The sequence below is a fragment of the Mustela putorius genome, unplaced genomic scaffold (assembly GCF_011764305.1).
Source record: "Mustela putorius furo isolate JIRA1106 unplaced genomic scaffold, ASM1176430v1.1 tig00001584_pilon_pilon_pilon, whole genome shotgun sequence".
NCBI classification, from domain to species: Eukaryota; Metazoa; Chordata; class Mammalia; order Carnivora; family Mustelidae; genus Mustela; species Mustela putorius.
In genome coordinates, this window is record NW_025421806.1 from 1250426 (window position 1) to 1267296 (window position 16871).

General features: G+C 41.7%; 1 protein-coding gene across 7 annotated transcripts in view; it reads right to left on the reverse strand.

The window, feature by feature from the left end:
• The window catches only part of NFX1 (nuclear transcription factor, X-box binding 1), an 81487-nt gene that overhangs the window by 15132 nt on the left and 49484 nt on the right, over window positions 1-16871 (reverse strand). For 5 of the 7 annotated variants that reach the window (XR_006608920.1, XM_013062916.2, XM_013062917.2 and 2 more), the window contains exons 12-16: window positions 14758-14840; window positions 13737-13845; window positions 7382-7501; window positions 4175-4254; window positions 381-611 (exon numbers count right to left, since the gene is read on the reverse strand). Coding sequence is in view for 6 of the 7 variants with exons in the window: in XM_013062916.2 (XP_012918370.1) it covers window positions 381-611; window positions 4175-4254; window positions 7382-7501; window positions 13737-13845; window positions 14758-14840 (623 nt within the window). In the remaining variant the exon portion in view is untranslated. The remainder of the gene's footprint in view (window positions 1-380; window positions 612-4174; window positions 4255-7381; window positions 7502-13736; window positions 13846-14757; window positions 14841-16871) is intronic. The other 2 variants (XM_004765337.3, XM_013062915.2) reach the window with 1 other exon arrangement.

Here is a 16871-nt window from a genome sequence, read left to right on the forward strand (position 1 = left end):
TCCCAACTCACGGAAGCGAGTGTGTGTTTCCGGTTTACTGGTATAGCTCCAGCACCTAGCAAAACATCTTGCACAAAATACTTATATATTTGTTGAATAAACAGAGCAGGCAATCTGAGTCTCTCTTCAGAATCTGCTCTAAGACAGAGAGACCAGGTCAAGTGGCACTGGGTACCTCCTGAACTAAAAGGCCATTTCAAGCGGGGCACAGAAATCTGTGTAATTTATTCCACCTTCCTATTGCTAACTTAACTTGAGGTACCTTGCAACCAGTGACTTCTGATTAGAATGTGGGCCCAGGTGCCTCTGCAAGCAGTCCTGGACTCACTAGCAGCCCTAGAAGTACAGTCAACGCCCTATCTGGAGCCAGAAATACGCACCTTGGCTTTACAAGCAGTCATGGGGCAGGGTGAGCTGGGGTGGCAGGGCGCCATACACGGGTGGCCACAGTCAGCTCTGGGGGTGATGCACGGCTGCTTGCAGGCTTCGTCCACAAGACATTCTCCTTTGTGACAGAGTCTCTGACACTTGTGCATCCCACATGGTAGCGTGGCACTGCAGGGTAATCCGCAAGAGATATCAGCCAGGTGACAGGGGATGTTGCTTCGTAACTAGGAGAAACAGAAGTAGCCAGATTCTTATCTCCACGTGGGATTTGAGATGAGTTTTAACTTCGTATTTAAACATTTCTGAATTTTCAGAAAGTTACTTTTATTTGAAAAAAATTAGGCTGATATTCAAAATTTGAAAGGTTAGCTTGAAAATAAACAAATCTGAACCTTATTTAATAATACTTATGATCCAAAAGAATTTGTGCTAGAAACTAAGTGTGACTTAAGATATACACTTTCCAGGGTGGGTAACAAGTACATGACATGTACTTGGGATGTGTCATGTACTATAGGGAATATCTGAAAATGCTATGACCAACTGAGAGGATCAGATGATCCCCGCCCACTCCTACCCCCTGAACCTCCCCGCAACTCTGTGCAAACAGCTAGAGCAGTGAGCGGACACATGAACCCTGAGGGCTGGGGACACCCTTGACCCAAGGTTTTAAGACTGTTGGCAGGACTATTTTATATAAATACATCATCAACTCTCCTCACATCTCTTGACTCATGGTCTCCATAGCTTTAAGCAGCTTTGTCACTTAAAAAATTAAGGGGCAACATGCCATGAAACCCCAAACTCATTTTTTAAATCTTCCAGGATTCCTTCCTCCAGGAAAAAGATGCTGGAATTTTATTTCTGTGGGACCAAAGCTTACTCTTATACATTCACTCAAATTCTTTTGAGAACCCTCAAAATGAGGAATATATTTTGACTCTAGGGACACATACCTTTTACTCTTGAAGAGGCATCCAAAGTCTAGGACATACATGCTTCTAATTGCTTTAGAACCATTTTAGAAGTATTTTGGTAGACTGTAGTTCCCAATTACTAAAAACCTACTTACACTACTGCCAGGGCCTAGAGATAACTTTTTTTTTTTTGAAGATTTTATTTATTTTTGACAGACAGAGATCACAAGTAGGCAGAGAGGCAGGCAGAGAGAGAATGGGAGGCAGGCTCCTTGCTGAGCAAAGAGCCCGATGCGGGGCTTGATCCCAGGACCTCGGGATCATGACCTGAGCCGAAGGCAGAGGCTTTAACCCACTGAGCCACCCAGGCGCCCCTAGAGATAATTTTTGCACACGCTCTATCCTCTGTTGTCCCCTCCCCTCATCACTTGCCTACCTTCTCATTATCTTTTAGGAGGTCACTTTCTCTACAAACACCTTCCCTGGGTGTGGGATCCTTCCATCCTGCTCAGTACTTTTACTTCCCCTGCCACTGCACTTATAATTGACTGTTTAAACACCTGCCTCCTGACCCACAGAGGAGGCTCTACAAGGACAGGAGTCACACCTATCTTGTTCTCTTCTGAATCACTTGCACCAGGCCTGTTACATCTAGCACTTAGTAGGTATGCAATAAATATTTATCACATGAAGTCCAAATGAGCCATCAACACAAAGATAATACATGGATGTCTTAAAACGGGTACTCTCAAAAAAAGTGAGATTTATAGAGATTTATAAGGACTATAAGATTTATAAGGACTATGACTTGAGAACCACTCACAGGAGATAAGGGGAAAAAATATGTCCATCAAGATAAAGATACTGAAAGCATGTTGTCATAGATATTAAGAGTTTCCAAAAATGTTGACTAACATGTTATGAAGTAAAAAGGTTACAAATAGGGGCTCCTGGGTGGCTCAGTGGGTTAAGCGTCTGCCTTCGGCTCAGGTCATGATCTCAGGGTCCTGGAATCGAGCCCCGCATTGGGGCTCTTTGCTCAGCAGGGAGCCTGCTTCCTCCTCTCTCTCTGCCTGTCTCTCTGCCTACTTGTGATCTCTCCCTCTCTCTCTGTCAAATAAATAAATAAAATCTTAAAAAAAAAAGGTTACAAATAGTATAATTTTTTTGTTTTTTAAAGATTTTATTTATTTATTTGTCAGAGAGATAGAGAGTACAGGCAGGGAGAGTGGCAGGTAGAGGCAGAGGTAGAAGCAGGCTCCCTGCGGAGCCCGATGTGGGACTCGATCCCAGGACCCTGAGATCATGACCTGAGCCAAAGGCAGCCGCTTAACCAACTGAGCCACCCAGGCATCCCCTATAATCTTTTTTTTTTAAACGTGGGCTCCTTTGTGGGCATGGGTCTTGGAACTCACAACCCTGAAATCAAAACCTGAGCTTAGATCAAGAGTTGGACACTTGAGTGAATAAGCCACCTAGACACCCCATAAAAACCATATGAACTTAATAGAGTATGAGAAAGTATGTGTCACATATGCCTGATAATCTAGGCACAAGAATGTTAAGAGTATTTCTTTCTGGACTGCAGAATTGTATATTCTTTCTTTTTTTAAAGATTTTATTTATTTATTTAACAGAGAGAGAGGGGGAAGCAGGCTTCCCGCTGAGCAGAGAGCCCCATGCGGGGCTCGATCCCAGGAGCCTGAGATCATGATCTGAGCCCAAGGCAGAGGCCCAACACACTGAGCCATCCAGGCGCCCCCAGAATTGTATATTCTTAATTGCCTACAGTGAATATGCATTTTTTAAAATAAAGAATTTTTAAAAGTGCTTCCAAGGGTCTATAGTCAATGGTGCCAAATAAGCTTACAAGTTGAGAATGAGGATGAAAGTCCTTCATAGTAGTGGCATTTCAGAGGCACAGATGAACCTGGAGGAAGGTGTTTTGATCCAGTGGCCGGGACAGGAAGCTGCACAGGGCATAGAGGAAGAACAGTGGCAGGTGGTGGAGAGACCACCTCCATGGGTGCTCTCACTGTAACACCTTTACCCAGGCTAGCAACCTCTTCCATGCTAGTTAACCTAAAAGTTGTCTCTGAACACAGCCCACATTTTCAAGGCCACTGACTTTCACTTGATTGCAACCAGAGTCAAAATGATAGCAAAGAGGCTCAAAATACTGCCCACTGTATGATTTCATTCATGTGACATTCCAGAAAAGGCAAAACTACTGGGACAGACAGATCACTGGTTGCCAGGGCCTGGAGACAGAGAGCAAAAGAACTACAGAGACATGAAGGAATATTTGGAGGTGCATGAACTATTCTACATCTTGACTGTGGTGGCAAATCCATGACTATACTAAAGTTTTTGTCAAAATTCAAGGACCTGAACACTTAAAAGAGTAAGTCTTCATTTTTTTTAGATTTGTTTATTTTAGGGAAAGACAGAGAGAGCAAGAGCATGCAAGCGAGGGTAGGGCAGTTGGCGGCGGGGGTGAGGGGGTGGCGGAGAGAGAGAGAAGTAGACTCTATGCTGAGTGCGGAGCCTGATGCAAGGCTCGATCTCATGACTCTAAGAGATCATGACCTGAACTGAAACCAAGAACTGGACGCTCAACTGAGCCACCTAGGGGTCCTGGATTCTTCTATTTCTTCAACCAGCATTTAGCCACAGTGTGGTGGTAGATAAATTTTATTTTATGCAAATTATATCTTAATTTTAAAAAATAAAGAAAAAAGTGGCAAAAGCAAAACTCTACTTCTTGGAGTGTATTTTTACTTTGAGAATCAATAAGACTAACAATTCCAAAAGTAATTCAATTATAAATCTCTAGCTGGAACAATAAACACTTGAGAGAGAAAACTTACCTCGTGTTTTCCCATGCACCATTTCTGAGTTAGGAAAGTACAAGGGGGACACTTCTCTTCACTATGACAAGAATGATACACTGTTAAAAGAGAAAGGAAATTAGGAATTATATTTAGGAATAATGTTCAAATAAAGCCACATAAACTGGGGAACCTCAGTGGCTCAATTGGTTAAGCATCTGACTTCGGCTCAGGTCATGATCTCAGGGATTGGGGCCCACGTCAGGCTCCCTGCTCAGTGGAGAGTCTGTCCCTCCCCTCCAACCCCGGTTGTGCATGCACTTTCTCCTTCTCTCAAATAAATAAATCTTTAAAAAAATAATAAAGCCATGTAAATTATTATATATGTTATAATGATATATAACATGGAGCTTTAAAGTTTAGAAGCTGTTTTATTTTATTAAAGATTTTATTTATTTATTTATTTATTTATTTATTTATGTATTTGAGAGAAAGACACAGACAGCATTAGAGCGGAGGGGGAGGGGCAGAGGAATAAAAGCCTAATGTGGGGCTCAATTCCAGGATCCTGGGATCCTGTCCTGAGCTGAAGGCAGATGCTTAACCAACTGAACCATCCAGGTGCCCCTGGGAGTACTTTTCAAAATGGAAAACAGGAAAGTAAAAAGTAGGTGCTTTAAAGTGTTGAAGGATGAGCATGAGTGAGAAAAAGAAACCTCCACTGAGGCAGGACAGACACATGAACAGGGAAGCAGAAAGGGAGGCAGTTTCTCAACTCATCTCCTTCGGCACAGCCTCTGGTCTGTCCATTCTACTCAATCATTCTTTTGGCCCTACCTTACATGGCAATTGCTCACTTTTGCTTAGCTATCTTTACTACTCATTCCATCTGACATGATCCCGATTTCTCTCAATTTCCCTGCTGCCTGTAAGAGACAGTTCATCTGGGGGCGCCTGGGTGGCTCATGGTCATGATCCCAGATCCTGCGATTGAGCCCCATGTTGGGCTCCCTGCTCAGCGGAGAGCCTGCTTCTCTCGCTCCCTCTGCCTGCCTCTCTGCTTACTTGTGTTCTAGCTCTCTGTCAAATAAATAAATAAAATCTTAAAAAAAAAGAGTTCATCTGAACTTATCTCCTACAACAAAGCCTTCCTTGGCTGACCATACCTGACCCTGAGCTCTCTTATACTCCCTGATGTCTGAGATCTTTTACAGATGATTTGCTACCATATTATCTGGTCCATTTTCATGTAATGGTTGGTTGTGTCATGGGCATGTAACTACCACCCTCTTCCTCTTGGGAAGAATGTAAGAATTCCTAGGTCATCGGCTACTTTTTTCTTCCTCTGAACCTCTGTGTCTGATGCCATGTTGGATATACAACACTCAAAGACCAGTTAAACGAATGTTGAACAAATGCAGGCTAAAACAACACACCTCATAAATGGTTAAGTTCTCACTATGGACATTAACCACCAGGATGTGGACTTCATCTGTATCATCTGCAAGTGAGTATAAAGGAGGAAGGGGGTAAGTACTGGCTTGGGCACTTAATTCATGCTGGTGTGAACACTGAAGTATGGGCTTGCAGACTAAGCTGGGAGGGCCATCCTAAGGTCCCCAGGAAAGGAGGGACTTTTTCATGAAGAATTCACTTAAAATTCTATTTTACTCTATTAACTTAAAAAACTGAGAACTGAGGGACGCCTGGGTGGCTCAGTTGGTTGGGCGGCTGCCTTCGGCTCAGGTCATGATCCCAGCGTCCTGGGATCGAGTCCCACATCAGGCTCCTTGCTCGGCGGAGAGCCTGCTTCTCCCTCTGCCTCTGCCTGCCATTCTGTCTGCCTATGCTCACTCTCGCTCTCTCTCTCTCTGATAAATCAATAAAATCTTTAAAAAAACAAAAACAAAAACAAAAAAAAGTGAGAACTGGTAGCCTATTTGTCAGTCTGATTCATATGGAATCTGGTGACTGGAGTTATTTCAGGTTTGCCTCTGGGACTTGGTAAAATGAAATGATGAGCCCAAAATGGTCCCAGAGGAAAGCCAGGAACTAGACTGGACAGAAAATGGATGATGTTAAGTAGCTACAGGCCTGGTATCTCCAGCAGTTTATGAGAGAAGATTTGAAAACAACTTAATTGTCCAGCAACATAAGACTAAGTTATGGCCCATCCATGTAACAGCGCACCCCCTTAACTATTAAAAATCTATACTATAGAGGGGCACCTGGATGGCCCACTTGGTTGAGAGTCAACTCTTGGTTCTGGGTTGAGATTGATCCCTGCATCGCATTGGGCTCGTGTAAGCAGGGAGTCTGCTTAAGATTCTCCCTCCCCGGGGTGCCTGAATGGCTCAGTGGCATCGGCTCAGGTCATGGTCCCAGGGTCCTGGGATTGAGCCCCACATCAGGCTCTCTGCTTGGCGGGGAGCCTGCTTCCTCCTCTCGCTCTGCCTGCCTCTCTGCCTACTTGTGATCTCTGTCAGGTAGATAAATAAAATCTTAAAAAAAAAAAAAAAAAAAAAAGATTCTCCCTCTCCCTCTGCCCCACCTACTCATGCGCGCCCTCTCAAATAAATAAATCTTGAAAAAAAAACCCTATGTTGTAGAAAAATATTCACTGGTGAGAAAAGAGATTCAAAATATAGTAAGAGGAGAAAATCTAGTTAAAATAAATTCAGTGGGATCTCACTTTTATTTTATGCAAAGGAAAAAAATGCAAATATATATTTTGCCCATGGAAAAAAAGCACCAAAAAATACTAGTATATAGTAAGGTGTAATTCCTGCAAGGTGGGATAATAGATTGTTTAATTCCAATCTTTTGACTTTATTGACTTTATCTCACTCTCTTTCTTTTTCTACAATAAACACACATTACTTCCATAACAATAGCAACAACAAAAAACAAGTAGCTTTCAATTTTGCAAAAAGATGCTCAACCATGAAATATACATCCAGATTGGAGGCAATGAGAAAAGAAGAAAAGTTCCCGAAAGGTAAGACCAGATGGAGATTCTCCCAGCTTTTCGGGAGTGTGTGACATCCACAGAGTACAGATATGGAGGGCACTGTGATTCCTAGCTGTGGCCCAGATCACACACTCACCTTCACAGCAGCAGCCCCTGAGAACAGGGAACAAGGGGTGGCAATCACAACATGGCCTCAGAGCAGTGAAGACAGTCATGCTACCTTGGAAATGACACAGTGCGAGCAGGCTGTGAGGTGCAAAGGAGCTGGGACCCACCTGGATGGTCACATTCATGGACTCTGGCGCAGGTCTGGGTACACTCAGGGGGTCTGGTACCACAGGGAACTGGCGGGTAGATCACTGATGCACCACAGTGGCAGGTTAGTTCGTCAAAACCTGATGGAGAGGTGGATGAAACAAAACAACCAGAGTTTGGGATGTGCCTACACATATTCACACAAACACAAACCACACACACTTTTATTTTTGGCTTTTTTTTTTTTTTTTTTTTTAGGAGACAGCTTTTTTCACAAAAGGTTTTTTTAAATTAAAGTTGAGCTGGTGCCAAAGGAGCAGAAAGGTATGTTACTTGCAACAAACTTTAAGTCCATGAGTAACCCAGGACACTTTCGCATGTATTTTATAGACAATAGATCTATAAACCATCTCTTTTTTTTTTTTTTAAAGATTTTATTTATTTGACAGAGATGACAAGTAGGCAGAGAGAGCGGGGGAAGCAGGCTCCCCACGGAGCAGAGAGCATGATGCGGGGCTCGATCCCAGGACCCTGGGATCATGACCTGAGCCGAAGGCCAAGGCTTTAACCCACTGAGCCACTCAGGCGCCCCTAAACCATCTCTTTTAAGAGAATAGGAGACTTCTACTAAAGTATAGTATTGTTTTTGTTTTTTTATTTTCAAACTCTTGGTTAGAAAAATGGATAGGGATTATGAAAGCCACAGATAATTAGCAAACATACAAAAATATGCATTTGAATAGAAACCTCAGAGAGACACTGAAGCCATTAAAAATTTTTTTTTAATTTAAAGATTTTATTTATTTATTAGAGAGAGAATGAAAGTGGAGAGGAGCAGAAGAAGAAGCAGGTTCCCTGTTGAGCAGGGAGCCTGATGTGGGGTTTGATCCCAGGACTGCAAGATCATGACCTGAGCTGAAGGCAGATGCTTAACTGAATAAACCATCCTGGCGCCACCCTGCCACAAAATTCTTATAGGTATAATCAACATGTATCATGTTAGAAATATGAAGTTGAGGGTGCCTGGGTGGCTTAGTGGGTTGAGCCTCTGCCTTCGGTTCAGGTCATGGTCTCAGGGTCTCAGGGTCCTGGGATCGAGGCCCACATCGGGCTCTCTGCTCAGCAGGAAGCCTGCTTCCCCATCTCTGTCTGTCTGCCTCTCTGCCTACTTGTGAGCTCTCTCTCTGTCAAATAAATAAATAAATAAATAATTCTTAAAAAAAAAAAAAAAAAAAAGGTATGAAGTTGAAATGAAGCACAGAGCTGCATTCGAGTTCATGATGCACAGTTCCCAAGGTAAATCAAAATGACGACTCACACTGGACAGTTCCAACAAGCAGCCCACCTCAAGAGCTCTCCTAATTCCGAACCCACTGTTCTTCTCCAGTCAGTACTCTTTCCACCAAACCCTTCAGAGGCTACACAATGTGGCAGAAAGAGCCCTATAAATACAATCAAGAGACTTTGGCTTCAAGTCCTAGACCTACTACTTACCTGTTAAGTAATTGTAAGCTGATAATTTTTTTTTTAAGATTTCATTTCTTTGACAGAGAGAGAGACAACGAGAGAGGGAACACAAGTAGGGGGAGTAAGAGAGAGAGAAGCAGGTTGCCCACTGAGCAGGGATCCCGATTTGGGGCTTGGAACCTGGGATCATAATCTGAGCCGAAGGCAGATGCTTAAGGACTCAGCCACCCAGGTGCCCCAGTGTGGGCTGGTAATTTAACCATTCTCAACTTTTTATTGGTGAGGTGGCTTATCCACTCAACAAGCTTATTATGAGAAGTAGCTATGTAAAGGGAATGGGGCTATGTAAGTTGTTTTCATGGAATCCATGTGTGTGATTTATTTATTTATTTTTAAAAGATTATTTGACACAGAGAGAGAGGGAGCAGCAGAGGGAGAGGGAGAGGCAGATTCTCCACTGAGCAAGGAGTCTGATGTGGGGCTCAACCCCAGGACCCTGAGATCATGACCTGAGCTGAAGGTAGATGCCTAACCGACTAAGCCACCCAGGTGCCCCCACGTGTGTGATTTTTATTAAAACACTGACACAACTCTTCTTGAAAATGAAGTAGGCCTAGCATTCTAGCAAAGACATTTTGGGAAGTCTTGATCTAAGCCAATCTTTTAATGTAGCAGTTCTCTAAATGTGCTGTTGATTCCTAAGGGTCCCTGAGCTCCTTTCAGGGAATCCATAAGGCCAAAATTATTATTATTATTATTATTATTTTAAGATTTTTTTTTTTTTAGGATTTTATTTATTTGTCAGAGAGAGAGCGCGAGAGAGCGAGAGGGAGCACAGGCAGACAGGGTGGCAGGCAGTCAGAGGGAGAAGCAGGCTCCCTCCGGAGCAAGGAGCCCGATGCGGGACTGGATCCCAGGGCACTGGGATCATGACCTGAGCCAAAGGCAGCTGCTTAACCAACTGAGCCACCCAGGCGTCCCTATTATTATTTTTTTAAGATTTTTTTTTTTTTTAAGATTTTTTATTTATTTATTTGAGAGAGAGACAGTGAGAGAGATCATGAGCGAGGAGAAGGTCAGAGAGAGAAGCAGACTCCCGGTGGAGCTGGGAGCCCGATGTGGGACTCGATCCCGGGACTCCAGGATCATGACCTGAGCCGAAGGCAGTCGTCTAACCAACTGAGCCACCCAGGCATCCCTATTATTTTTTTAAGATTTTATTTATTGGACAGAGAGATGGTGAGAGCAGGACCACAAGCAGGAGTAGTGGGAGAGGGAGAAGCAGGCGTCCCGTGGAGCCAGGAGCCCACGTCAGCATAGTGGGAAAAAAAAAATCTTAGTTTTATTAGGTACCCCTTGGGGCACAGTCACTTAATGACTAAGCCACCCAGGTGTCCCAAGGGGTACCTAATAAGACTAAGATTTTTTTCCCCCACTATGCTGACATTTGCATTGATGGTACAAAAGCAATGGTTAGTAAAACTACCATGGCTTGGGACGACTGGGTGGCTCAGTTGGTTAAGCAGCTGCCTTCGGCTCAGGTCATGATCCCAGTGTCCTGGGATCGAGTCCCACATTGGGCTCCTAGCTTGGCAGGAAGCCTGCTTCTCCCTCTGCCTCTGCCTGTGCTCGCTTGTGCTGTCTCTCTCTCTCTGACAAGTAAATAAATAAAATCCTAAACAAAATAAAACAAAAAACTGCCATGGCTTTAGCACAGATCAAGGCAGTAGTGCCAAACTATAATCATGGTATTTTTCACTGCCAAGCACTTAGAATAAATAAAAAATGCTAGTTTCACTTAAGCAAGTCCTTGATGGGGCACCTGGGTGGCTCAGTGGGTTAAGCCTCTGCCTTCAGGTCAGGTCATGATCTCAAGGTCCTGGCATCAAGTCCCGAATCAGGCTCTCTGCTCAGCAGGGAGCCTGCTTCCCCCTCTCTCTCTGCCTGCCTCTCTGCCTACTTGTGATCTCTCTCTGTGTGTCAAATAAATAAATAAAAATCTTGAAAAAAAGAAAGTCCTTGTTGAAGCAGTAAAGAAAAAAAAAAAACCTAGCTCTTAAATATATGTCTTTTCCATTATCTGTGAAACAGAGTGGGAAATCTGCATAAAGCACTTTTGTTGCATATTAAAATATAACTAGTTGTTTCAAAGAACTGTACTTGTTGGAGTTGTAAGCTAGAATGCCCTTTTTACTCAAAATAATTACTTACAAGCTATGGTTATTTAGACTTAGGCATTTGGAATACTTTTATCAAAAAGTACCCAAGTGAGCCTATCATTTCAGGAAAGCCAACTTTGCTGCTAGTGATAAAAGCTTTCAAGCTGTCAAGTGAAAACAGAATTTTGGAAGTATGTATTTACCACTGTGAGCTTGACAACTTCCTAATACTTTTCCTAAGACCAAGACCTTTCTGGTTAGATTGGTAGATACATTAATAAATGTACATTTTTAATACTGTAATATAAAATTTTTCACTAATTCAAAAATTTGCATAACACAGTGAATAATTCATTTCCAAATGATCAATATATGATGCTATCAAATTGTGCATGGGTAAAAGATCCATTCGAAATACAAGAAAAACCAATGAATTTTAATGTGACAGAGAACAAAAACTAAAACCCTGACTCAAGTTCTTTCTGAAATGAGGCTCAGGTCTGGTGTAATTTCAAAAAAAAGAATATTCACCATTATTACACCTTCTTTTTCCACTATATGTGAGGCCAGATTATTTCATTTCTTTCAACTCCATACTGCAACAGATTAATGTATAAACAGATATGAGACTCCAACTATCTTTTATTAAATCAAGTATCTATTCTTCTAGTTAAAAAAAAAAAGTTTTAAAAATATGTCACTTAAGGGTGTCTGGGTGTCTCAGTTGATTAAGCACCTGCCTTCAGCTCAGGTCATGATCCTAGGGTCCTGGGACTGAGGCCCACCCACACTGGGCTCCCTCCTCAGTGGGGAGTTTGCTTCCCCCTCGGCCCCTCCCCGATGACTCAAGCTCTCTCTCAAATAAATAAAATCTTAAAAAAAAAAAAAGTCATGGGCGCCTGGGTGGCTCAGTGGGTTAAGCTGCTGCCTTCAGCTCAGGTCATGATCTCAGAGTCCTGGGATCGAGTCCCGCATCGGGCTCTCTGCTCAGCAGAGAGTCTGCTTCCCTCTCTCTCTCTCTGCCTGCCTCTCCATCTACTTGTGATTTCTCTCTGTCAAATAAATAAATAAAATCTTTAAAAAAAAAAAAAAAAGTCATTTATGTTAATATGCAATGAGTATATTACCTTTTTTTTTTTTTTTTAATGATTTTTATTTATTTATTTGTCAGAGAGAGAGAGAAAACAAGCAGGGAGAGCTGCAGGCAGCAGGAAAAGCAGGCTCCCCACTGAGCAAGGAGCCCGATGCAGGACTCGATCCCAGGACCCTGAGATCATGATCTGAGCCGAAGGCAGAGGCTTAACTCACTGAGGCACCCAGGTGCCCCCCATATTACCTTTTTTGTTTTTTCCCCTTAAATATTTGTTTAGGACTGCCTCCTGGCCCACCATCTTTCCTTTTTTTAAAAGATTTTATTTATTTATTTTGACAGAGATCACAAGTAGGCAGAGAGGCAGGCAGAGAGAGAGGAAGGGAAGCAGGCTCCCTGCTGAAGAGCCCGAGGCGAGGCTCGATCCCAGGACCCTGGGATCATGACCCAAGCCAAAGGTAGAGGCTTTAACCCACTGAGCCACCCAGGTGTCCCTATATTACTATTTTTAAAAAGATTTTATTTATTTGAGAAAGAGAGGATGAGTGGGGGGAGGGACAGAGGGAGAAGCAGGATAAATAAAACCCTTAAAAAAATTTCTCATTTTAATTTCTAATATGGTAAACAGATATAAATCACATAAAAAGAGCTCTTTGAGGGTCCTTGATATATTTTTTTTTAAAGATTTTATTTATTGGGGTGCCTGGGTGACTCAGTGGGTTAAAGCCTCTGCTTTTGGCTCAGGTCATGATCCCAGGGTCCTGGGATCGAGCCCCACATCGGGCTCTCTGCTCAGCTGGGAGCCTGCTTCGTCGTCTCTCTGCCTGCCTCTCTGCCTACTTGTGATCTCTGTCAAATAAATAAAATCTTTAAAAAAATTTTATTTATTTATTTGACACAGAGAGAGACAGAGAGAGAGGGGACACAAGCAGGGGGAGTGGGAGAGGTAGAAGCAGGTTCCCTGCTGAGCAAGAAACCTGACCAGGGATTAGGGGTGTGTGGGCGGCATGGGCACGCTTGTTCCTGAGCCAAAGGCAGATGCTCAACGACTGAGCCACCTAGGTGCCCTGTGAGGGTCCTTGATAATTTTTAAGAATGCAAATGAGTCCTAAAACCAAGTTTCCAAGCAGCTGCTAACAATATAGAGAAAGAAGACTACTGAGGACAGAAACTGTCAATGATATTTAAGAGTAACCCAGTAATGAACCAGATCTCATCTTAGCATTGTTGCTGTATCCCAAGTTTTGTACATTCAGGGAAGACAATACAGCACTAAAATAACTTTTTTTTAACATCTCAACATATCTGAGATACTTAGGCTTAGTTCAGCATCCCATACCAAGTTAAGTAAATCATTCCTTCAAAATATACTATGCCTGGGGGCGCCTGGGTGGCTCAGTGGGTTAAAGCCTCTGCCTTTGGCTCAGGTCATGATCCCAGAGTCCTGGGATCGAGCCCCACATCGGGCTCTCTGCTCAGCTGGGAAACTGCCTCCTCCTCTCTCTGTCTGCCCCTCTGCCTACTTGTGATCTCTGTCTGTCAAATAAATAAATAAATAAAATTGTAAAAAAAAAAAATATATATATATATATATATATACCCACTATGCCTGAACTTCTGGAAAACTCTTACAATAAAGCATACAGTGAAGACACTCACTGGCTTGCCAGCATGACTGGCAGTTCCCGCGATGACAAGGTTCTTCACATCTATGAAGGCCACAACGGAGTTTCCTCCCACAAATCAAAGGACACTTGTGCTCCTTATCCTACAAAGAGATTCATATTTGTTTGTAAAATTATCTCCATTTATACTTTCCACAAACAACAAGAAGAGTAATAAAAAAGGCTCTCCACATTTATGGTGAAATGATGTTTGGAATTAGCCTCAAAATAATCAGAGGGAGTAGGTTTGGATGTGGATGAAATAAGATTAGTTAAGAGCTGGTCATTACTAAAGTAGGATGTTGGATATGTGAGACTCTCTGCTTTTGTATATGTTTGAAATTTTTAATAAGAGGAAGTCTTTAAGCCTTCAAATACTGATTTATAAGTAAGTCTTGTTACGTTGTACAATTTTATCACTCTATATCTTGTTAATATGTCAACTTTAAAAATAACAATTATATACAAGATACATATATAGATGAGTGTACACATGTGCTACTTTGGTACTGGCACTGTTGCCTTGTTTATACATAAAACACACATGTACAACATGGTAACACATTACTGCTGGGCAGTGCTTTATTTAGTTCCATATAAGTCAATTATTCAGATAACTGACACATGCTCCTTTCAAACTGCTCTACTCATTTTGCCTACTGACCTGATCCATATTGTATGTGAAACCCAAAGCCTGACTTGCTAAGACCAGCCCAGTCTGTATGTTGGGACAGCACATAATCTCCTGTGGAGGACTGTATGCTCATCTGGTGATCCTGAGTTCTGGAGCCTGAGGCCTTCTGTCTTTCTTCTTTCTGTCTTTCTCCCATCTTGCCACAGGCTGACCTGGCTAGGACCTAAAATGGCCTGTCTCTTTAGGCAACTCTCTTACTGCTGCCCAGGGGCTCCTCCCAGTGATTTCTAAATCTGGGCTACATTCCAGATGCCTGAGGCTTCTAGATGCCCAGTCCTTGGATGAATGCAATCTGACTATACCTAATGATAGGTCCACTTACCACACAGCAGATCTCATTACATTTATGCCGTCCACACAACCGTTTCTTGTTACACCGCTTATCACACATAAATGTAGCATCTGCTGTGGCCAATTAAAAAGAAAAAAAAAGGGTAAGGATATGAACATTCATTCAGCAAATATTTGAGTGACTACAAGCTGAAGAAATAAAAATGTAATAATGTAAATAATAAGTTAGTTATGGTGAAAATACATATAAAAAATACATTTGTCAGTCTGTCAAAAAAAGACAATGGAAGACTGAGTAATATTCATTATGGGTGAAGGTATAGAGAACAAGGCACACTCAGTGGATAGGAGTATAAAGTTTTGGTGTACATGGTATCCATCAAAAATTTCAGTGGAAATTCTATCTTAAGGAATCATTCCTACATATATACTTTCAAAAGTGGCTAAAAAAAAAGTGGCTAGAGCACCAAAAGCACAAGCAACAAAAGAAAAATAAAAACAAATTGGGATAGATCGAAATTAAAAGATTTTGTGAACCAAGGACACCATTAAGAAAGTGAAAAGACATCCCACATAACAGGTGAAAAGATTTGCAAATAATCTATCTATACAGGCCCAGGATCCAAAATACATAAAAATTCTTACAACTCAAAGAGAAACTACCCAATTAAAAGACTGGCAAAGGACTTAAAAAGACTATTTTCCAAAGATTATAAATGGCAAAGTACCTAAAAAAAGGTTCAACGTCACTAAGGAACAAATGAAAACCATAATGACATATCACTTTATATATATTTAGGGAAGCTATAATAAAAAAACAAACAAACATAAAAACCAAAACCAAAACAAAACAAAAAATAAGCGTTGGAGAGAATGTGGAAAAACTGAAACCCTCAGACATTGTTGAGGGGAATGTAAAATGATGTAGCTGCTACGGAAAACTGCTGTGGCAGTTCTCCAAAAAATTACACAGAGAATTACCATATGATCCAGCAATTCCACATGCAGGTACATATCCAAAAAATTTTTAAATAGATATTTTATTTTATTTATTTATTTTTAAAGATTTTATTTATTTATTTGACAGAGATCACAAGTAGGCAAAGAGGCAGGCAGAGAGAGGAGGAAGCAGGTTCCCTGCTGAGCAGAGAGCCCGATGCAGGGCTCAATCCCAGGACCCTGAGATCATGACCTGAGTGGAAGGCAGAGGTTTTAACCCATTAAGCCACCCAGGCGCCCCAAACAGATATTTTAACCAAAACTTGTGTACAAATGTTCACAGTAGCACTAATCGTAAAAGCCGAAAGATCAAAACCACCCAAATGTTTGTCAACAGATGAACGGATAAATAATTGTGATATATTCACACAATGAAATATTATTCAGCCATAAAGAGGAACGAAGTTCTGATATGTGCTATAGCATGGATGAATCTTGAAAACATGCTTAAGTGAAAGAAGCTAGGTATAGAAGGTTACATATTATATGAGTCCATTTATATGAAGTACTCAGAATAGGTAAACCCAGAGACAGAAAGCAGATTAGTGGTTCCCAGGGGTTTGAGGGATGAGAGAGTGAGGAGTGAAAACTTAATGAAAACAGGGTTTCCTCCTGGGGTGATGAAAATGTTTTGGAACTAGACAGAGATGATGGCTGCACATAACACTGTGAATTTACTACATGCCACTGAATTGTATACTTTAAAACGTTCTGTTCTATGTTACGTGAATTTTATCTCAATTTTTAAAAATGGGCTAGGTACTTAAGTGTTTTGGGGTGAAATAATGTTCGAGATTTGTTTTCAAAGTACTCTAGTGAAAATAAAAAGTAGAGAAGGGAGGGATGGGTGAAACAAAAAAGGAAAAATGCTGATAACGGATGATGGGTGACAGGTTTATTATACTAATAATAGTATAGTAGGGGTTTATGATACTAATCTTCCTACTCTCACTTATGATTGAAATTTCAAAACATCAGACAAGATGGCTACTGCATTATCTATAATGGGGAAAAACTGCAGACAACCTGAATAACCACCCAAAAGGCAATGGTGAACTACAGAACGACATCCCCACATACAGAATACTGAGAGGGAGAGCTATATACACTGACATGGAAAAATGTCTTTGATATATTACTGAGGGA